The sequence below is a fragment of the Cataglyphis hispanica genome, chromosome 2 (genome assembly GCF_021464435.1).
Source record: "Cataglyphis hispanica isolate Lineage 1 chromosome 2, ULB_Chis1_1.0, whole genome shotgun sequence".
Lineage (NCBI taxonomy): Eukaryota > Metazoa > Arthropoda > Insecta > Hymenoptera > Formicidae > Cataglyphis > Cataglyphis hispanica.
The window spans coordinates 8,540,904-8,564,694 of NC_065955.1; the positions used below are offsets into that span (position 1 = coordinate 8,540,904).

The following is a 23,791-nucleotide window of genomic DNA, read 5'->3' on the forward strand; positions in this document are numbered from 1 at the left end:
TCTTTCTCTTTCTCTCTACCTCTCGTATCTGCCACCCACCCGCTTATCCTCTCGCGAGCTACCCTGGCCATGCCACAAACACTCCTCCCCTTTTTACTCCCTCCTCTCCACTAGTCACTTTTCAAACTTAACCGATCCCCTACATTGCATTTGCCGCTATTGAATTCGACGGTGGCTCATCGGAATATCGAGACTCGATTATCATCGGCGTGAAACTGCCGATACCTATTGTATTACCCGATTGATTTCTCTCGCAATTATACGCAGAAAGTAATTATAAGCGGGACATCTTTCGAAATTATTTCGCCAAAGTCTTTCCAATGGCTGCTAACAAGCTTTAATCAATTTTTCTCATCGGATCAATCCTTACCACATACGCAAAAGTTTATATATAAGAAATCGTTATTTAATTCATTTCTCGAGTCACGATTGAGTTAATCGTGCTAAATTGTATCAGTTAAAATTGTTTTTAGCTATATATATCAGATATTTCTAAATCCTGCAATATACACATCTGAAATACGATAAATCTTGAATTTCTCGACAGTGTTCGAAATGCAACGATATATTTGGAGCTCGAGCGATTCCCGTTGCATGTCATCCCGTGCTCGAATAATAAAATGTCACTCCGGAATATCGAATTTCGGCGCAATGTGTGTTCGGTGAATGGTTTTTGGCAAGTAACGCATGCGTTTGCGGGCGAATGAAATATTCAATGGACCGACGTCCGGATGAGAGGGATGTAAGTATTCCGGCGAGGAACGAGGGCGACGTGACCAACCGACGTGAAAGCGCGCCGGTGTCGAGTAAATCGACCCCGGGAAAGACGGATAAGTTCCTGAATTATGTACAGTGAGCAAATTTGAATTTGACTCCCAGCAAACCTCCGATAGAGAAGAAATTTTGCGCAAGATCAACGGTTAATCTGAAAACGAAGTGTTGATTCATCTCGGATGACCTTTCCAAATATCATTTTCCTCGCTTCTGACGATTGATATCTTCGAGAAAGTGAATATATATATATATATATACTGACAGTGACAAAATAATTGCCAAACATAAATAAGAGCGATTGATCGCGATAAAATAGGGGTCACGAGATAATCGGGATAAATAATCACATGAAGTAAACAGAGACGTCATTGTTAATATATATGACACGCTAATATTTGAACAAGATTGTCGTTTGATTTAATGCTCAAATCGACCGTTGAATATAACGACAAATTTCCGGAAAAGATCATTTTCACGCTGAACGCGATCTTTTTGTCCTCGGGACGCAACCAAGCTGTCGTTGGTAATATTCGCGAGAATGTATGCACGTACTTGGGCAAGAAGTAGGATAAGTAATATAAGATGATAAATTAAACTCACTTTCGTCGGTCTGCGGCGCGGAGAGAATGGCGCTGTGCTTTTTCTTCACATCTTCCACATTCGTCTGGATCCTATCTATCATTTCGCGGATCTCCTCCACCTGCGGAAAAACGTACACGTCAGAATCAGCATTTGACTCAAACTTTGTCAAATTTATTCATGTTTTGAGCGAATAAAATTTTGTCGCAACATCTTACAAACCATTTATTTTAAAAGAGTTATTTCGAATATTTTGAAAGAATGATTCAAATTTAAAATTTATTTTATTTTGAAATTTATATCTTTCAAAAATAGTTCGCACGCTATTTTTTACACATAATAATGGAATGATTTAAGATTTATTTTTAATATAAAAATTCTTATATATGTGTTATTATATATTATTTAATATGTGTTGCAATCTTTTTAATTGATTCTAATATATCTTTGCATAATATATTATTATAGCATATATTATATATTAATAAAGAAATAAGAAATATTAAAAAATTACTGAATAAAATTATCGACATATTTGATGTTTCATCAAACTGAATTATGAAAATAAATTTCAGAAAAAATAGAAACAGAAAAAATTCGCTCGTTAAAAGAGTAATGAGAAAAAAAGCGCATGATTACACATTGTTGATAAAAGTAGTCAATTTAAGTAGTCGAGGTCAACATACACGTTATACTGGATACACTACTCCACTTAAGTAGTATAACCGTAATTGTGGTCAGAGCGAATAGTGCTCGCCGTAAGTGATGCAAACCGCGCTTGGTCAGACGATCGCACATAGTTTCTCAGAGAAAATCGCGTATACTGCTCTCTTGCAAGTATCTTAAATTTAAATAAAAGGGAGAGAGATATTGAAATTTATATAAAGATTTAAAGAATATATGTACCTTTAAACAATTTTGATTTAAATAATAAATATATGTCTTTTAATCAATAAATAAAATATTGTGGTATCCGTATATAAAGTTTCATAATATAATTATTTCAATATTAATTAAATTTTTCTGTTTACTTATATATGCTACAATAAAATACAGACAACTTTACAAATTACTAGTATTAATTTAGAATTAATTTTTATAATTAATTAATTAAATTAATATTACTTATTAATTTGTTGATATAATTACTTCATACACATATAATTTGTTTATTTTATTTAACAATTTATTAGATTTAATGTATTACATAAATAAAACTGTAGGAAATTCATTTCAACAATATTTACGGATTATTTCCTAACTGCGAAAAGCTTTTCGCTCTCTATCAGCTTTAAGAGATACTTTTAGCAAGACGCCACAGTGGCGATAAATTCTAAAAGCTCTTATTCGTATATACATCTGAGACGTGGTCTTATTAGAGGGACAAAAGAGAATAGCAAATAATATCTCATGAACAAAGGACGATAGATCTGATCTCGGACTGTGCATTGATGGTGCAAGTACGTAGCGTCATAAATTCGAAAGAAATCCCACCGATTCGCAAGCTGAAAAAGGATATGTAATTTTCCCTGTCTCACTTGCTCCCTTGCATCGACCTCTCCGACTCGATGTGATTCCGCCTGACTCTTCGGGATCCCTCCATCGTTTCATCGCACGAAACGACGTCGGACGCTAGCCGTGACGACGACGATGACGACAGCGATGGCAATTTGGAATTTCGCCGGCGAAATTCGCTGAGAGGGAAGGATATCTCGAGAGAGATAACCAACCATCTCAAAGAACGACTCGGTCCGTAAACGTTAACTGCCCCGCTCAAGATCCTGACTTTAATCCCCTTAACAGCGAAAGCGCACGATGACGAGGGATAATTTAGGAAATGACGTAATTTTAACGGTTAATTCAATTGCACGAGCTTGACAAGATTCTCAATTATGAAATCATGGATATGGTTTACAGTGGGCGTGTCAATTAAACGCATATATATCAGCATATTTCTTCGCGGCTATTATAAAATGAAAATAATATCGACGATGAACGAGAGGCTAAATATCCGATAAAAATATTTATTTCGCAAACAAATTTTAATTTAACTAAGAGTGATGTCCTGGAGCAATTTCCGCGTCGCGTAAAACAATCACTTGATTTTCATCAAAGGATAACGCGATAGATCGATACTGAGGAAAGTACGGACCGTTAAGAGCTCTTGCACTGTGTAACTATACCTCTTTGTCTCTCTGTCTCTCTTATCGACAAAGTGTACGTTGTTCAAGGCATACAGGAACGAGCATCTCATTAGCACCATCCTGTGCATCACTCGCGGCGACGCATCCTCGCTAAACGCTCTCACGTCTCGCTCCGCTCTTGTAACGCTCGTAGTCTCTCCACCCGTTACTTCCCCTCTTAACTGCGACTGCATAGTGCATAGACTGCAACGTGTTTACATATACGAGATACACGCGCCTTACGAGGGACAGCGGCCTAATGGCTGCTACGGCGATACACATTTTCGTATCATCCCCAAAACACAAGCGATACATCGTGCACAGCATGTCTGTGTATCGATTTCGCGTTAACCTTCTCAGAACAGCGTTTTTTTTTTCGCGTCATCTAAGTATTTCTCGGATATTGCTCTTATGAAAGAATTTCGAGACAAAAAGGAATTAAAATATATTTTTACAACAAAATGTTGTAATATTATATTTGTATTAGTAAATATATATTACTATCTTTTACTATACTATATTACTAATAAATTATTATATTAACAATATATTAATGCATTATTATTATTATTATTAATTATTGCATTGCATAATAATATTATAGAAATATTATTTTCATATTAAATAAATTTTTTAAATACATTTGATTATTACTTCACTTAACAATTACATTATATATACATTTAAAGTTTTTAGATAGAGAGTTTAAATAAAACGGATGCTTTAAAAATACATAAAACTGATTATTACAAAAATCAAAAAGATTAGAAATTTGAAAAATGAACATTTACAAATATCGGCAATTATGAACCAGTAACGCGAAATTATGATATTGACATGCAAAATGAATACGAAATTATTCAGCATTTCAAACACGTAATTCTCCTATGTTTTCAGATTAGAATTTCCGGCCGTATGCCGCCTTACGATCGAAAATTACAGCGAAAAAGGTATTTATCTCTCTCCGGGCTCTGTCTAGAGAAGATTCCGGAACTTTGTTTCGCGACCCGCTCCCATGCGTAAATTTTGCCTCGAAACTTGGAATATGCTCGCAAAGTTCGCGAAAACGGAAGGGGATATTAACGCTCGTAAAGATGACGAGAATATAAGCTTGCGCGCGATTATACGCGCGAAGGAATTTTGTATCGACAAAATTACAACTTCGTGTTCCGATCCTTTTATCCGCATGAGTCGGTACTACGAGGGTCTTAAGTCGATTTCATTAGCTGATAATATGTGGCAGAAATTCAAATTTAGTCGCGCATATAAATAATTACGGTAACGCACGCGCGACGTTTTATTTTTAAAAGAGACGTCAGTTCAGTGATTATAATTTACATTGATTTTTTAGCGCGCTTGATGTATTTTAATGAACACAACATTCACGATACAAATGTTGACGCATAAAGATTGGTAGATATTTTTTATTAAAAACTTGATCAAAAAAATATTTCCGCATCTCATAAAAGAATTGCGCCCACGCATGCATTTTTTTCGAGAAAATACTTATTAATTATATTATATTAAAAATGAATATTCAATATCACATGTTGTTCAAATAAAAAATATTGATACAAATAAAAAATATTGACATAAATAAAAAATATTGATATCAATTTTCTTAAAGAAATTAAATCTAATATTTTGTTACACACGTGTACAACATGTGTGCGTATATATATGAAGAGAAGAATAATAATTAAGAATAATAATAAATTAAAGAATGATAAGCATACCGAGTTATTAATAAATATTACTTTCATCTTCATATATTCGCTCTTGTTAGCAAAATATTTCAAACTTCTCTTCATCGAGATGATATAATACATAATGAAATTCTCGTGATAGCCTCAAGCACGCAAAAATTGCATTTTGGGATTCATTTTTTATCCCGAAACGAAAAGCAAACATTGCAGAAAAAAAATAATAATATGAAAATAGTAACAATATAGTACATAATAACAATAAGAAAGGCACACGCAATCTCGATGCTATAACAGAAAAATAATAGGGAACTTCCAGATGACTTGATGCTTGTGGAAAAAACAGCGGGGAATAAAGATGCATGATAAAACGAGCGAAATGACAAACGCGAAACGCGGTAAAAATCAATCTAACTCGGCACGAGCTTTTCGCGCGCGCTCTTTTACGATCATCCATTTACATGGGAACGCGCTCTCTTTTCACCGCCAAGATTCTTTCGACTCGTTGGAAAATATCGTGACAGCAGCGAAGAGGAATTTTCACGATATTCGTGTATGTGTTATCACCAAATGGAAATTGCCTCGCCGATGCAATTTTTCCGCCACGCGTTGTGGCTTTATTAGCGACAAAAATATAAATACGATATAAATCATAAATTATTATATATAATGATCGTTTCGATGATTTAAATTTTGCGCGAATGACATTTTTGCGTATGTTATGCATATTTAACGACCGACGGGAGCTCGTTTTTGCAGTTTTGTCCTTTAAAAGCACGTAAACCGATAATCCGCAAATTTTTCATTCCGAAGGATGCATTATAAAGATTTTTCCTATATAAAAAAAATTTATATAATAAATGTGAGTGATGAAAATAATGAATAGCATGTATGCCAAGTAAAATCTGCGTAGGATAAAATTTTATGCAACAACACATCTTGATAATGGGTACGTAAGAATTTCTCTACTTAAATGTGGGCTTTATACAGAGCTTTGTTATGAGTAAAATAAATGAACAATTTATGCGTACATGTTTCCGATAAATACATAAAGCAAAATAGCAAGCTAATATAACAAGTTACAATAATACAATTGTGGCAAGTGGTTTGCAAGTGACGGTATTAAATACAATGAATGTAATGATGGTATTTAATAAATGTAAAGATGAAATTAGCATCTCGCGAAGCAATTTATTCTTGCAGTTCCATAACAAAATTGAATAGAATTTCTGTTCATATAATTGTCTACTGCAAATATCAAGGATAATCTACCAAGTTTTTGTTATCTTATTATTTTTTTGTTATCTTATTATAGTCATGAATCATATCGTTCGCATATTTGTTATTTCATAAAATTAAAAATATACATTTGATTGTCTAAAAGAAAATATATGTACTTTGTGTCGATAAAAAAGTAAATGTATATTTTTCTAATTTTAAGTTTAATTTAAAGTTAAATTTTAAAATGTCCTAATACATAGAAAAATTACTCATCAGCAAAGAATACTTAAAATTTTCTTCTTTATCTTATACATATCACGAATAGTTGAAAATATTTAATTTGAATCGTCATTCGAGCGAGTTCCTCCGCTTACATGACACAAAGCATAAAAACAGTGACGTATAAATGACATTTATCGTCGAAAACACCCGGTATAATGCCACTTTGGTTTTCGCTCCGCGAGCCGCATCTGCATTTGGATTATCTGCGTCTCGATGATCGCGTTAAAATCCTTTCCGCCCGTCTAAAGAATTTCGCGAGCGTTGTATTTTCCGTTGTTGAAATTGAAGATCCTCTCGTAAACGTCAAACGCATACGACCACCAACAACAAGGAAACAACGTGAGAAACACGCGTACTGTTCGCGGTAATTATTATCCAGCTACCAGCGAAATCATACACGATAATTATAGCCGCGTGTAATTATCTTGGCGCTTCTCCTCGTCTCTAATCGACATAACCGGCGGCGAACATGAACTGATCCTTAACGTGGAATACGTTGAAGTCTGGATAAATATCGAGATAACTTTTAATTAATTCCGCCGTTGTTGCAAAATTACTTGACGATAAAGATTATTCGATACTAGATAAATTATGGATAATATATAATGGAAAAATATAATAAGTAAATATAATAAATATAGATGGAGAGGTTATGCTAATAAAAATATAATCTTAAACCAATAATTTAAAAAGATTAAGAGAGAACGTATCTTATTATTATATTTTGTAAAAGTTATCTATATTAAATTATTTGCTTTGCATTTCCAAACATTTATCCATAGAAGAGTCACGTGAATAAAAATGAAACAAATACTGGAAACGAAGGCATGTCCTTCAAAAATATGAATCAAAAATGTATTGTGATTTATATTTCTTATAATCTTCTTATAATCTTGAATCATCTTCTTTTTCACCTAAATTTTCTTTTTTATTTTTATGTTTCTATTGCATTTGTTATAATGTTAATACGGCCGATAGACTGCATATTTATTCGTAAGCAGCAAGAGAAATATAAATTTATAAAATATATATATTTATTCTCTTTTCGCGAATTATATCTAATAAACATCTATATTAATTAGAGAAAAATTTAAAATGTGATATTTGAGTTTGATAAAATAACTTACAAATGTTGCAAAAATAATTTCTCTTATCGTTCCATATTTTTTTTTTTTTAAATTTAATGAATGAAATGGTACTATCGGTACGCGATAATACAAGTTATTCTACATTCCAAATTACATCTCCTATCTACGACAACAAATCACAAGTTTGCGAGAAAAATACTGTATCAGATAGAGAAACTTTTTTGCATTCGAAAGAAAAAGTGAGACCGGCTTATTTTCGCACATACGATAAGATTCGTATACATAAAATCACACGTTCGCTTCCCTATCCTTAGTTCTCGAAAAATCAATGAAAGTTAAATGGATGTAATTTTTTGTTTTCCCAAAATATCCGCGATATTTATATTTATTCTGTAAATGGCGAATGTTCGCTAAATTAACATCAGAGCAATGCAAAAATTAATTAATTTCCCGAAAGACGATTATCCGATAATCCTCAAATAATAATTCACAATTACAACATTTACAATTATCCTCGAAAAATATTTAATACGACGCGCATATGATGGAACATACGATAAAACGGGCGTCGCTTTTCAACATGAATGTATATTTGCGATTCCGCCATAATTCCGTATAAGCTGATTAAACGATATGATTAACGCATACGCGCCATGTACCAATGCTCGTTAGAGATTTCGCTTCAGTAAAGCGCATGCAAATTACAAAGGCATTTCCGAATTGTAAAAATCCACGCTTTAAAAGAAAAAGATGTGTCGCGCAGTGATGCAGCTACAAGAAAGCTGCATCTGGTTACTCAAGCAAGTGCGCGCACACCCACACACGCACTCACATTTACGAGTAAAAACATTTTATCGTAAAATAAGGGAGAGCTCTCGCGAGGCGCGATCAATAGAATAAGAGAATCTTGTGCAAAGATTCCAGCGTGGAATTTTTAGGGAATGCTGGGTTTCTTCCGAGTTATTAAATTTTACATATACATAAGCATCGTTACGCTTATGTATTATCCTGCAATATTCACATATACCTATATGAAAAGAAGCGAGAGAAGGAAACATCCATTGTCCTCGGAACGAACGATATACTCTTTTTCACTGATACTGGTTTAACCTACTTTCGATTGTTGGAGAATCGCGCGCGGCGCCGGAAATGAAATTGCCGTGGCAACAAATTAATTCGTCACTCACCTCCGCGAAAAATTCCGTCATGAAATCATCCGGCGCCCCGACGTTGACGGACACATCGTCCGCCACATCGTCGTCATCCGACTGGGCCTGCAAAAACAAATACAATCATTAGAAATCACTAGAGAGGAAAGTACACTATAATATTAAAGATGCTTTTTTTATATTTTTATAATTAATATCAGAATAAAAACTAATGTGAATACAATGGAAGAATAACAGAATGTAAACGACATAATAAAGAATATTTATATTTAATTCTATTCAATTAAAAAATATTATTTTCAATTTTATATAAAATGTTCCTAAACATATGTATGGCACAATAAAAAAAAAAAAATTAATCATTTTTCCATTTGCAAATTCATATCTCATCTCAAAATAAAATCTCATAAAAAAAATTGTAATATTTCAAACAATTTTTTTATGAAAAATCACTGATTCTGTCACCGACTCAACGATATTCCTATGTATATATTCATTTATTTGTCTCTATCTGCCCATTTAAAAAATATTATTTTGCGTTCAAAAATATACAATAATCATTTCCGCGATACTTAATTTCCCAGAATACAAAACCTTTCAAAATATTTTTTTATGAAAAATCAATTGTATCACGAATTCAACGATATTCCCATCTATATATTCATTTATTTGTCTCTATTTAAAAAATATTATTTTGCGTTCAAAAAAATGAAAATGTCATGCAATAATCATTTCCGCGATACTTAATTTCCCGCAATACTTGGAATAGAATGACGATCTAAAATTATGACGGATATTATACACGAAGCTCATCAATTAAGACTAGGTCGGATATGATTTATTCCAATGCGATAAACGTAAAAGCACAAATATACATGCATGACTAACAAGTTTCATCAGTGATTGCGTCCGCAGACACGTATAGTATATTCGCAATCTCCCATCCTGATAAGACTGACTTCCTCTCGCATAACGTGACACAACCGCTTCCAGTTGTACAATAATGATCTTGCCCTCGTTAGGATAATCCCATATATTGTAATAAATGTTATAAAAAAAAAAAAATAAATCGCGGTTTTCTCATGTATTCTAATACATATTATAAAAAGGATAAATCACAATTTTATTTTACAATTTTGTCTTACATTTCTTATTCGCTGAATAAACAATACTTTATATTAATTCTAGAAAAGATTATAATAATAGATAACTGTGAAAAATGCATAATTGTTTACAAAACTATTGTGCTGTAATCTTATATGGATAATAAATTATATTTATAACTGTGAAGTGCTTTAAATGCTCGTAAAAATAATTTATTGCATTCCTTTCGTCATCTTATGTATCTTTTTCTTTATCTTATCTTGTCTTAATCAAGAAGAAATAAACCGCTAAGGGTATTGTGTGATATACACAGACGCGGAATATTATGTTGTAAAATAAATATACATAACTCAAATTAATATTACGTAATAAATTATATGGTGATTCAAGATTATAGACATTAGTATATTTTAATCTGCGATTTTCTCCTCGAATTTGGCCTTTATCTGTCTGATAAAATAAATGGTAATCATATCGTTATCATAATTATATCGATTTAAATTCCAACCTGAATTTGTTACCAATTACTAATAATTCCATTTAAATAACTAAATAATTAATTCATCATTAAGATCATTTTTACACGTCATCAATGAACTTTACAGTTAAGCTCTTATAGATTTTTCAAATAAATAAATAAATTTTACATTTAAGCAATTTATTTTATCACAAATTGTATCACAAATTAACTTATAAAAAAATAAAACCAACAAAAGTATTTTATTTCATTTTGATGCAAAAGTATTTCGCACGTTGACACCATTGAAAATAAAATATTTCTTTTGCAGCGAATGCAAAATCAAGAAGTGTTGGGTATAATGGACTAATCAAGATTGCAGGAAAATTTCTTTCAACCGACTGCAAACAGCTATAAGGAATAATAGAATTCTTCTTCATTATAAGTTTAATGTTGTTGTCATGAAAATAAAAATCTCGTGAGACGAAGCATCTACGTACGTCATCATATTATATTGTTTTCACCATCTCTCAGATGATTTAAATTTAAAATATATACTAATCAAAGTTGGGAAATATTATACCATATTATCAATGTTTCAATTGTTGAATAGAATATTAGCTCAATTTATATTTTTATTAACTATTTAGAGAAACAAAAGTAATGTTCTTTGATAAGACTTTCTAAAAGAAAAAAATGTTAATCTTATATTGTGTTAAAATAATTATGCATGAAAATAATTATATTAATTTATATCAACTTATGCCATTTTGTCATTCAATAATGTCGAAAATTATGTTTTTATTTTATGCAATATTTATTAAGACAGAAAAAATAAAAAAAAATAAAATAGAAAAATTTTGACTTGTTTTAAAAAATTATATAAATATTCAATGTATATAGAAGACTTTACATAATTCGCGTTTGTGCGTTTGTCATAAAAATATACATGTACAAAATGCAAAAAAAGAAAAAAAGCATCACTGACGAAATTTATGAAATTAAAAATGGATAATTTTTTTTAAAGAAAACTGTATAGTATATAGCGAACATAGTTCTATTTTTCCTCTTTCTAACGTCTATAAACTCTCTCTCTTACTAACAGTTAATACATAATTTTTTTATCGAAACTAACAGACACGCGCACCCCGTGCCTGTTAGTTTCGCGGCCGTGCTCGTTTGTCGATCGCCCTAGTTGTCGCTCGGGTCCTCGCTTAATCGATACGATATTTGCATAGAATTAAGAAAACGATTATAGACACCGCGCGCGGGCGATTACGACAAGAGGACCGAAGAGTGTATCGTTATTCTCTCGCAATCGATATCGCGTCGAATTTCTTGAGCGCGCGAATATCGCGACCAAATAGCAAATAGTATATTCCATATAATGACAGTACACGAGAATATCGGATAAAATAATAACATTATCCAAACAAAGTTTAGCGCGACAACTGCGAGGCGAACTATAATGTTATGTGTGTCCCTCCACTCTCTGCAGCATACGCGAGTTGCGAGTGAAATCGATATAATTCTGGTTAGTTGGCGGTTACGATACTATAGACGCGTAAACACGATGCTTTATGTGTTTATTCGTGACAACGGAAATGAGAGAACTCCAGGTAACTCCAATAATTTGTCCGTATATCTATTAGCAGTGCAGATTGAATATATTCATCGATATTGTAATTTCAAACTTTGCACATTTAATTAGAAAAAATATTTCATCAACAACTCTGTGCTTTTCAATTAATCAAAATATATTAAACTTCGTAATATTTTCCGATAATTTAAGAGATATCGATAAATTTCGCTAACACAATTTGAAATATCGCCGCTCTCTTACTCTATTGAGTTTGCACGCATTTTCGCTGAGACTATGTATACACACTTTTATGCTTTATTTCACATTTTTTTATAATATCTGTACTCCGTATAGTGCCACATATTTAGATGCTATCTTATGCCTAACGTAATTTTCGCGCGATCGATCATTGTTCCCGTTTCGACTCATACCGTGCTAAGGTTGAATCACCAACAGTCCCAGGTTAACTACTTTGGATCAGTTATTTGCTGTATTTTTTTTTAAATTATTTTTCATTGCTCCCTACAATATAAACAGAACAAAAAATTGTATTGAACTGAAATAGTGTTAATCGATTTTTTTCTGCTGCCGGATCTCTATATCTCGTGTACATACGTTCTAAGTTTATAATATATTTATCCCAAAATAAAATACATTTTCTTATAGATAATTCACAAAATGAATAAATGATATAATAATTTAATAATTTGAATAGTTAAATTCGCATTTTTAATATCATAAATTTTGCGTTTTAAATTTAATTAGAGAAATTGAAAGTCATATAATTTCAATTTAGATTCAGATTTCGATGTGAGAAATAGATGAAAATGATCTCTGCGTTTATTCTTGATAATGAGAACGAGACAATTGACATAACATATGTACATATTTCCGTATTTATAGTATCGAAAATCGAGGTTACCGGATTTATAACCGATTTTAACCAGAGAAGCACACATCTAACGTACCAGTAGATTGCTATAAGACAATCTCTTACGGGGAGGCATTTTCAATTCTTCAACAAACTCGAAACATTCTCGCCAATGACTTCGAATTCTAAGCGACAACGAGTAACTTACTGCGTTTTGTCGAGCATAGCCTGAGTACGAGATGTCTTTCGAGGTGATTAGCACGCCTAACAAATCATTATGTAAACGGCGACTATGGTAGGGATAACCTTCGCATACGAGCGAAATCATCAAGAAAATAAATGCGCGCTATCGGTCAGGTCAAGGAACAATCTGAAGAAGAATCGTCCTCGTCAAAAGGACATTTTGTTCCTCTAAATATTACAAAAAAAAATTGCAATTTTTAAGAAATTTAAAATGCTAAAAAGAAAAAAAAAATATTGTGAAAAAAACGATTGTCTGCAGCAGTTGTCAGAAATGTAAAATTTCGTAATTATTATTAATTGCAAATAAGATTCTAAATATTGTTTAAAATTATAAATATAATTAAATATAAAATATGATAAATAATTATTAACTATAAAATATATAATTAATAACAAATATAATAGAATATATCATCTCTCTATATTTTATTATAGATAATATTTTGTATTATATTTGTTAATTATAAAAGTTTGAAAATTATTGAAACAAGTTTGGCATTTTTCTATGTAAAATCTTACAGTGGAAACAATATATCGTAAAATCTTTAGACGTTCGATCTTTCTCAAGTCTTGAGAGTTATGAAGATATGTAAATTGGCATCAAATATATATATTGATATATTTCGAAAGAAAGAAGAAAAATTGTGAGATTGTGTGTCGTATACATGTAATATTCACGAGCATATACCAGAAATCTTTATAGCAAACATAAAAGGTCACGACACACTCTCCAGGAGATACCGACATAACACGCGAATCACAATTGTAATAAACTCGCAATCATTTTTGAGAGAGAATTATCTCTCAAAAATGCCACACGTGAAAAAATGTCTCGCAATTCGTATCTTCTCATAAAGGAATCTCGGTTATTTATAGAAGATTTTTTTATGCAGCGCGATAAGAACGATAATAACCGAGCGATGTAAATGCGGGATGAATTTTAATTTTTTGCGTTTCTTATCTCTTTTACGTCTCTTACTATTATCTTACTAATGAAATATTACTCTCTCTCTTTCTCTCTCTCTCTCTCTCTCTCTCTCTCTCTTTTTCTTTCTCGAAACTCAAAAGTTATAAATAATTATTAAAAAAGTGAAACAGAAAAAATGCGAACCAAACACAGATCATAATGCAAAGAGACAAAGACTTTCTGAATATATGTAATTTATAGATAAAAATGGACATTTCAGTCTCTTCCAGTCAGATTATTCTCATTGTTGAAACATGTCATTCCCGTTATCCTGTTATTTCTTACAAAGTATGTTTTATATTATAATATATTTAAATTTAAAAATCTATTATGTCGAGCATCTTCCATAAAAAAATAGCATCATGACTATTATTATGAAAAATTTTTAAAGCGATACATAATTATATATAAAATAAATTGCCTGTTTCGATAATGTATAACTTCAAATTCTGAGATATTTAAATTTATATTAAATTAAAAAACAATTTTTTTCAAAATTGTTTTAAAATAAACGGTCAAATAATATGCATTTTATAATGTTATTACTATAAACATTATTAGTGTATAATATAATAATAAAAATATTGTTTTCGGAAAACTAATGATTTAATAGTTAATGGTAGACAAGGAAGTCCGTGTGCGTTAGTAATATGGGCTGGACTCTACGCCCATACTTTCCATGAATGCCACCGACTAATGAGTCATCGAGGCATCGAGTATCAGCTGGCATAATTCTGGATACGTATCATGCATCTTTCGAAACAGAATGTATTAATTGAGAGATATTCTTAAAAATTAAGAACGAAAAAAAGAAAGTCCGTCAAATATTTTCCGCTCTACTATTATTATTAATTATTATGTACGATATAATAAATAAAAAAAAACTGTTTAGAAAATTTTGCAAAGTTAATATTTTAAATACTCATACTATCTTAAAAAGATGTAAAATAATAATATAAATCTCATAAAGGTTGCAAAGATAATATATATAAAAAAAAATATTTAATTTTAATCTTAATTATTTTATGTGAAAGAACCAAATATATTCAGATAACATAAAAAGTGAATAGATAATTTACCAGTGATAAAAGCAATCTTTTCGAATTATTGAATTAAAAGCTTGTAATATTTTGTTGTTATTGATATTTGATCATCAGTAATGTTACGCTTTATCGATATCTCTTCGTCTTATACCGGAAGTCATATATTTTGATTGAATCGATATCTCTTCTGCTTTCACACAAAACACGAAGGATTATGTATTGCACATTCGGTACCGCGTCAATGATATCATTGACAAGTCGACGAGAGTCACAAGCGTGACACAACGATGGCACCCACCGTTATCAATTAATACGAATCTTTGCGAATTCGAAACCGGCTTCACGCACAATACATTCGAATATTTGACAGATGCAATCGTGTCGCATTTATGTGACGAATTTCGCTGCATTGAACCATGCACCGTTGCAACATTGTCACAATTAATCTTTTTATTTGACGTGACATTCGTTTTAGTTCACGAATATTTGTCGCGATGATTCATTATTAAAGTCAACTGACAGCTTTAATGGCTGCAGTTTCTTTTGCTTGTGTTCCTTTCGTATTCATGTCTCGTATTCTGTGTCTCGACATTTTACATATCGTCGAAAAAACATCGTAAGAATATTCCGAAGTACGTGTATACATGTTTTGTAAGTCGGAAGAAGATAACGTCCCCTAAACAATTTTGGCAAGCTGCGAATTTGACAGTTATACTCGAATGCTACACAAATATGGAAATATATATATATATATATATATATATATATATATATATATATATCTTATATTGTGCGATTTGTCATGAATGAATGTGGCCTACGATATTCGAACCTTCACCGGCGATGGGGGATACGTTCTCCATTCATCGGTGCCTCGCCAATAAGTGACAAGGTCGGCCATGGTCGCCATGGACCCGGGTGCGACACACCAACCGATTCTATGGTCTCTGGCCGAGAAAATACCATGAAAACCGACGACGATGACTAGGACGACGGCGACGACCTTCAGTTGCCGCTGTGCGGTCGGTTCCGCACAGCGGGAACACCTGTCAGCTCGAGCGAGCGAGCGAGCGAGACGCCTGTCATCCGTGGCCGGTTACGCCTTCGCGATGACGAGCCGAGCCGGTGCTGGCGATGAAACCGTTCCGCTCGACTCGAGCTAAATGACTCCGCTGACACGCCGAGCGTATCGCGAGCAAAGCTTAAGTTTACACGCGCCGTAACTCACGGCAGAGTTGCGGGGCGTGAGTTACGCGTGTACACGAGTGCGTGAGATACGCGTGTCGACGGGGTTAGCTGGTGCATCGTGTACATAGGTAAGATAGAGATAAAGAAAGACAGAGAGGGACTAGCGCAAAAGAGAGAGAGAGAAAAGTAGCCTCTCTCGACGGGATTCACTCACCGCGACGAGGGCTGCTAATCTATCCTTGGTCATGGTGAAGGGTGACGAGGAGTTGCGAGTCAGCGGGCGGTGTACGGAGCGGCGTGTCTAGCGAGTAATCCCATTCACGGTTTTATCCATGTACGACGTGCACGGCCACTAAAAAACTAAAGGAAACGACGGACGCACTAGCACCGCGAGAGAGGCACGATCGTAAAATCGATACACTCGCGAACTCGCCTTCTGCCTGCAGTGCTGTCCCGAAGCGACGCGCACGCGCCGATGACGTCAACTTCGTCTCGCAGGGACGACTTGCCGCGCTATAGCGCCCCCTGAAAGGAAAAAAAACAATGACTAGAACAAGGACGAGATTTTAAATTCCGCGCCCTTTCGCAAAATACTTTTACGTTTCCTTTAACGAGTCTCATACTTTTCCGCATTTTTCTACTAATGTTTATAAATATTGATGTATACATTGATACACGAAAGAATGTTTGCATAGTCACGATAAAATAAAATATTAGAAAATCTATTGTAGCGTACTTTTTAAAATAGCGTAGATAAATATAAATTACGTGTGTCCTAAATGAAATATATATGTATTATCGACAAAAATGAAAAAAGATTAATTTATATAAATAAATTAGATTATTTATGTAAATATAAAACAACTAGATTAATTTATGTAAATAAAAAAAAAATATTAATTTATTGGAATAAAGCTTTAATTAAAAAAATTTCTGCGATATACATTTCTCATTTCTATAACAAGAGAAAATAAAAAAATGTATTGAAAATGACCTGATTATACATGCATACATATATATCGAATAATGCAGGAAAAATTGAATGAAAAATGAGAGAACGCGATTAAAATATCTTAAATTAATTACTTGGATCGAAACGATAAATACCCAACTCATCCAAAACTTCCTCATGATATACGCTTCATCTATCCCAATCCATGTATGTCCATATTCCCGTTTTCCCGCGCATTCCACACTTGAAATAACCAACTTATTCCCGAGAGAAAGAAAACGTCGCGAAGGTTCGCGAAAGCGACAAGTAAAATTCGCGAAATCACTCGAATATTTCCCTTTGAACATTTGCCGCCACGAGGGACGAGTCGCTTATTTGCACCCACTTGGTTTTTTCTGCGCAACTGTATCCTACCGTTTCGTGCACGTCGGTGCACCGGCGACCGGCAACGGAATGGCGCGCAGATGTCGCTGATCGCGCATTTCCGGTGATCAATTGCGAGAATTAAGCGTTCATCGTGAGAGAAGCGCGTGCATTCTCGTCGCGGATAAACGCGTGAAAAATCGAATCTGACTTTTTGCCGTCGATTACGCACCACGTCACCCGCGACCGCTCAACGTCGCGATTCGACGAATCGGCGAAGGTGGCAGGTCGCCTCCGCTTGTCCGCCCCAGAGGAACGCCATTGTGAGCCGTAGCGACTGTGCTGCGCGGTGAGTGTACCGTTCATTTTCACGTACATCAACCGTCCACCCGGGAAAATTTCGTACTCGCGTCGCCCGACACGTCCGCGAAACGCCGGGGAAAGTCAACGGTAATTATGACGGGCCGCGGCGCCGCCGATCGCGAGATACGTCAATCGCGGATAAATAAATTCGGAGGGAAATCTCGATGGTTTCGCGTGCGCGCCGGTCGCGACAGGCGCCATTCCACGTCGTCGTCGCCGTTGCAGTGGCAGCGATATCGCTGAATTACGGTGTTTGAACGGCGTGTGCTTCGACCCGGCTTTTCCCTCCGATTTTCTCGCCGCTACTCCCACGTGCCGTTCGCCGAATATCGTTTATCGCGAGGATACCTCGGGTACGTGACGCGCGTCGGATCTATCTCGATCACGTTTCGAACGCGTGACCGCGAGGTTTTCCCGCAGCTTCGCTCGGCGACGTCCTTGGTCGATTTTTTTCTCGGACCTCTTTCGTCCACGTAATTTTTTCGACGCGATAGATTTCCTTTTCTGTCTCTTTTGTGCCTTGCGATATTCTTCGCGAAGATAAAAATGTTCGAACGTTCCGCGGAAAATTATCTCGCAAAATCCCGCGTGTTTTTTTTACTCGCCATGAAATAATAGGCTAGGAATTTAATCAGTTTCTCTCTTTGCAGAAGCGTGAGATTTCCTAACATCGATCAAGTTTACGGAGAAAATTAACAGTAAAAATGGCAAACGAACCGGATATGCCCACCTTCAAGTGTGTGCTCGTCGGCGACGGTGGTACTGGCAAGACTACCTTTGTTAAACGGCATCTTACCGGTGAATTCGAAAAGAAGTATGTGGCCACTCTGGGTGTAGAGGTACATCCGCTCATCTTCCACACCAATCGTGGACCGATCCGTTTCAACGTCTGGGATACGGCCGGTCAGGAAAAGTTTGGTGGTCTCCGCGACGGCTATTATATTCAGGGACAATGTGCCGTAATCATGTTCGACGTTACATCTAGAGTGACGTATAAGAATGTACCCAACTGGCATAGGGATCTGGTCCGTGTCTGCGAAAACATACCGATTGTCCTTTGCGGTAACAAAGTTGACATCAAGGATAGGAAAGTAAAGGCCAAGAGCATCGTGTTTCACAGGAAGAAGAATCTACAGGTATTTGCATAGCAATATTTTAAATTATATATCTATTCAAATTTTTTTTATGTCTTATGTTCTTTTAATTTTTTTGTTTTATGATGATTCAGTATTCTGATATAAACTGAAGAAATTGCACTGTCCCTCTAATCTGAAATCTAATTATTGTTCTAATCTGATATAATCTTACAGAATATAAAGAGTATACAATTTTGGCATTTTTTACATTCCAGTACTACGACATCAGTGCAAAAAGTAATTACAACTTCGAAAAACCTTTCCTGTGGTTGGCTCGCAAGTTGATTGGAGATCCAAATCTAGAATTTGTCGCCATGCCTGCATTATTGCCACCGGAAGTTACTATGGATCCACAATGGCAGCAACAGATCGAGAAAGATCTCAAGGAAGCTCAAGAAACGGCATTACCAGAAGACGACGAAGACCTTTAGTTTATTTAATACTGTGGATGTGGCCTTTACGGAGAGTAAGGCCTACTATGCGAGTGTCCCTTGGATGTATTGCACACTCGTGTTTCTTCATATAGAGATCGAAGATTCTTTCTTTGAAGAAAGTAATAATTACATATTTACAAAAGCAATATTTAGTTCAATAAACATTATTCTGGATATGTAATTTTGGTATGAGCTTATATTATCATTATCATTATTATAGCCTTAAAGATGGGTCACTTGGATGTGTTAATGTGAAATACACACATGTGTGATTGTGTAATGCAAATCTACCTACACTTGCATGTTTAGATTTTGTAAAAGTCTCATATAAGGGAAAGATGATATCATATAAATCTATAAAAATGGAACAAAGTTAAGGAGCGAAGATGAAACAATTTGTGATAACAGTTCATAGAATACAGCCTGCTGGAACTGTTGGACATGATGTAATATGAAACAATTCAAACGAATTCTCTACATATTTCGATTCGCTCGCTTGTATAAATGTGCGTGCGTGCGTGTGTATGTACATATATACGTAAGAAATGGGAATTGTATAAGATGTGCTGTATATTAAACACAATCGCGTTAACCCTCTTTAAGGCGTACCTAAAATAACGTTATTTATTTTCTATGTTTTGTTTTTATACTTTTCTGACATCAAGTATAGAATACAAACTGCCAATTCTGAAATAGATGTATACAATAGTTCGGCATGCAATGTGATTAGTTTACAAGAAAGAATCTTGCGATATACATACAATTGCAAATTTTTATAAACAAAAGATGAATGTACCATTTGTTCAACTTAAATTATATAAACAGTGTTTCTTTTCTATACAAGAGCAATTTTGTTAAGAATATGTAAAACTGTTAATCCACCTTTTTAAATCATTGTCCCCAATAACAGAAAAAATGAATCACGTGTAAATTACACTGCTGAATTTTTAGCATATAGAGAAATTAGAGGAATGACATTGCAACATGTACATTTAATTCTTGTACACTTCTAATAGCGTTTCATTATTCTGCTTGAAGCAGATTGTACCGCGCTGATGTATGAACTTTAATAAATTATGAAACTGTTTTTAAAGCTATAATATGCTCGGACTTTCGTGAATTAATCGTCGCGTAACTCCTGATATTAATATATTGTTTATTTAAGAATTTACTTAATTATACAATATCTCATATAGATTATCATAGATGAATAAAAACTGAGAAAAAAATGAAAATTATATTTGATATATTTGATAAACGTGCTTACAATATATCTGAATTAATACATGCTACTGTCACACTGATCCTTTAACAAATAAAATTACAAGGATCATAATTTATAATAGAATGGTAAAAATGCTTCAGCATTACAAACTGCACCAGTGTCACATCTTGCATACATATCAAACTAATTTTCAGAGGAATGTCGGATATTTTAAATAAACTCATTTGAGTTTTGATCGAGATCCGACTGATTTCATATATCTTTTTCTTTATTATATAGCATGATTACGATTTATTTTGCAATCAATATTTCTCGAGCCTACTGCTTTTGTTGTTGCTTCAACTCCTTCTTCAATGACTTTTTACCTTCGAGAATGGATACTCGCTCTGATTCGGTAAGCGGTTTTAGAGTGTTAATAACTACACCAGTTCCTACAGTCACTACTCCATCTCTTAATGTAAAGCGTTGCCCTTTCTCTAATACCATTGGTCTTATCAACTTTAATATCAATCTACAATAAAGGAACATGATGAGTACATAAAATAAACAAAATTTCTAAGAATTATACATATAAATAAAATATATCTTACGTGCTGTCTTCTCCTGGCATGGCCAAATCTTTACCCGCTACAGTACACTGTGCTGCAATGTCCCATGTTTTAGAAAACATTTGTAATTGTACCAGATTCGCTATAGGTTTCTTTCTGCCACCTTCCTCCTTGCTCAATATATAAACTTGCGATTCTATATGATCGTGCGCTTTCATGGTGCCAGGTTTGCACATTACCATACCTCTTCTAACTTCATCTCTCTTTAAGCCTCTTACTAGAGCACCAAGTTGATCTCCAGCATGGGCTTCATCTAATATCTGATGAAACATCTCTATACCTGTGACTGTACTTTTCAAAACTTTGTTGTAACCAATAAACTCGCATTCCGTTCCCTTTTTAAGTTTTCCGCGCTCCAATCTACCAGTGACGACAGTACCTCTTCCAGGAATAGAATATACATTCTCTACCGGGAGTAGGAAGGGTTTGTCCAACTCTCTTTCTGGAGTCGGAATATGCTTGTCTACTTCTTCCAACAACTGTAGGATAGCTTTCGCACCTATTTCAGGATTCTTTGCTTCAAGAGCACAGAGCGCACTACCTTTCACCACCGGGATGTTATCACCGTCATAACCCATTTCAGAAAGCAATTCTCGTATCTCCATTTCCACTAACTCTACCATTTCTGAATCAGCTGCATCGACCTGAAAAACATTAAAAAATACAATTTTAATACCATGTCATGTCATCTTTACTCTTTTACTCTTAATAAACAATCTTTCAGATATGTTATACCTTGTTAATGAATACAATGATATGCTTGATACCAATTTGTTTAGCAAGCAGCAAGTGCTCTCTAGTCTGTGGCATTGTACCATCTGTTGCAGCAACAACCAATATAGCGCCATCCATCTGTGCTGTTCCTGTGATCATGTTTTTAATGTAATCGGCATGACCTGGGCAATCTGTATGTCCATAATGACGATTTTCTGTTTGGTACTCAATGTGTGCAACATTAATGGTAATTCCGCGAGCTTTTTCTTCAGGAGCATTGTCAATCTCGCTATATCCCTTAGCTGTTGCTAACTCCTTTTCAGACAATACTGTTTATAATAATATTTCATGTTTATTCATGTTTGTACTCATGTAGTAAATATCATTAATCATTTTGCAAGCATAATAAATGCATACTTTTAGTAATAGCTGCTGTTAGAGTTGTCTTGCCATGATCTACATGACCAATAGTACCTATATTACAATGTGGTTTGTCACGAGTAAATACTTTCTTCTCGGCATAAAATCTCTGACTGGTAACAGTTGGAAGAAACAGCCAACTATTCAATTGATGACGTTGTTGCTAAAACAATATAGTCATATAATATATGATCAAACGATTAGAATTTACAATATAACTGTATATGCAGTGTATATATATATATATATATATATATATATATATATATATACATATATATATATATATATATATACATATACATATTAATTAGTACATTAAATCACATTGAATCTCATACTATATAAAAGATATACATTTAGAAATAAAAATTGAGAAATATCGAGAAAGTTATAGTACAAATATTAATGCGTTATAAAAATATCATTATCTTTTCTTAAAACATTTAAGGTAGCATATATTTGCAAAGAAATTTTCATTGATGAAAATCTATTTGAATATTCAGCCACTGTAACTCGCTATTATTATTAACCCGCAGTTACGAATGCGTGTGGAGTTGACGAGTCGTACGAATCATTGTTGACAATAAATGTGAACCTACGCATTTCGGCAATTGCTTCGTATATATGATCTGCCTGAGGGTTTGTCTCAGCACTGAAACAGAAAGATAGTTACGTGATGAAAACAGAATATTTCATTACTACTTTCGAAGCGCCTAACCACACTTCATCACGTGCGATAATCAAGTCAAGAAAAAGATTCCGGCAACAAGCCAACGTAAAGAACGATCGGCGAAAGTTTACCGAAGAAACCCATTTGATCGTTGGCGCGTACACGTATTTCTTATAATCTTACCGGAATTAAAAATCGCTCTTGTAGAGATGAGAGCCATGTTTCTCAATAATGAAGGGCACGTAATATTTAATTCGCGTAAATCTTCAGCATATGACGAAAACTTGCCGGCCCGAGAGAACAGAGAACTATAGAGAAACTAATAAGGAGTAAACGTAGGATGCGGGATGTGCTGCCTCCTGCACGACTATGGTTGCGTTCCGTTTCATGCATAGATCGTTTGGAAATCTATAATATATGTACGTGAACTATAGATTTTCAGGCGATCT

General features: G+C 34.1%; 3 protein-coding genes across 10 annotated transcripts in view; 1 reads left to right on the forward strand and 2 right to left on the reverse strand.

Moving 5' to 3' along the window:
* The window catches only part of LOC126859097 (syntaxin-1A), a 72,229-nt gene extending 55,276 nt beyond the window's left edge, over nt 1–16,953 (reverse strand). For 2 of the 6 annotated variants that reach the window (XR_007688754.1, XR_007688753.1), the window contains exons 1-3: nt 16,669–16,953; nt 9,018–9,104; nt 1,375–1,474 (exon numbers count right to left, since the gene is read on the reverse strand). Coding sequence is in view for 2 of the 6 variants with exons in the window: in XM_050610054.1 (XP_050466011.1) it covers nt 1,375–1,474; nt 9,018–9,104; nt 16,669–16,701 (220 nt within the window). In the remaining 4 variants the exon portion in view is untranslated. The remainder of the gene's footprint in view (nt 1–1,374; nt 1,475–9,017; nt 9,105–16,668) is intronic. The other 4 variants (XR_007688756.1, XR_007688755.1, XM_050610054.1 and 1 more) reach the window with 4 other exon arrangements.
* Nucleotides 16,954–17,956: 1,003 nt separating this feature from the next.
* On the forward strand, nt 17,957–20,802 carry LOC126859104 (GTP-binding nuclear protein Ran). Of its 3 annotated transcripts, none has more exons than XM_050610067.1 (3): nt 17,957–18,219; nt 18,783–19,268; nt 19,484–20,802. In XM_050610067.1, the coding sequence occupies exons 2-3, from the start codon at nt 18,837–18,839 to the stop codon at nt 19,697–19,699; spliced, it is 648 nt and encodes a 215-aa protein (XP_050466024.1). In that variant the 5' UTR covers nt 17,957–18,219; nt 18,783–18,836; the 3' UTR covers nt 19,700–20,802. The 3 variants fall into 3 exon arrangements, with proteins under 3 accessions (XP_050466024.1, XP_050466023.1, XP_050466025.1); XM_050610066.1 differs by having other exon boundaries at nt 17,958–18,118; XM_050610068.1 differs by lacking the exon at nt 17,957–18,219 and adding an exon at nt 18,244–18,485.
* A 129-nt stretch (nt 20,803–20,931) lies between these two features.
* On the reverse strand, nt 20,932–23,704 carry LOC126859091 (elongation factor Tu, mitochondrial-like). The gene is made up of 6 exons (XM_050610043.1): nt 23,526–23,704; nt 23,272–23,324; nt 22,667–22,832; nt 22,271–22,578; nt 21,518–22,179; nt 20,932–21,438 (listed from the first exon to the last, which is right to left on the reverse strand). Exons 1-6 carry the CDS (start codon nt 23,560–23,562, stop codon nt 21,246–21,248), a joined length of 1,419 nt encoding a protein of 472 aa, XP_050466000.1. The 5' UTR covers nt 23,563–23,704; the 3' UTR covers nt 20,932–21,245.
* Nucleotides 23,705–23,791: the final 87 nt, after the last annotated feature.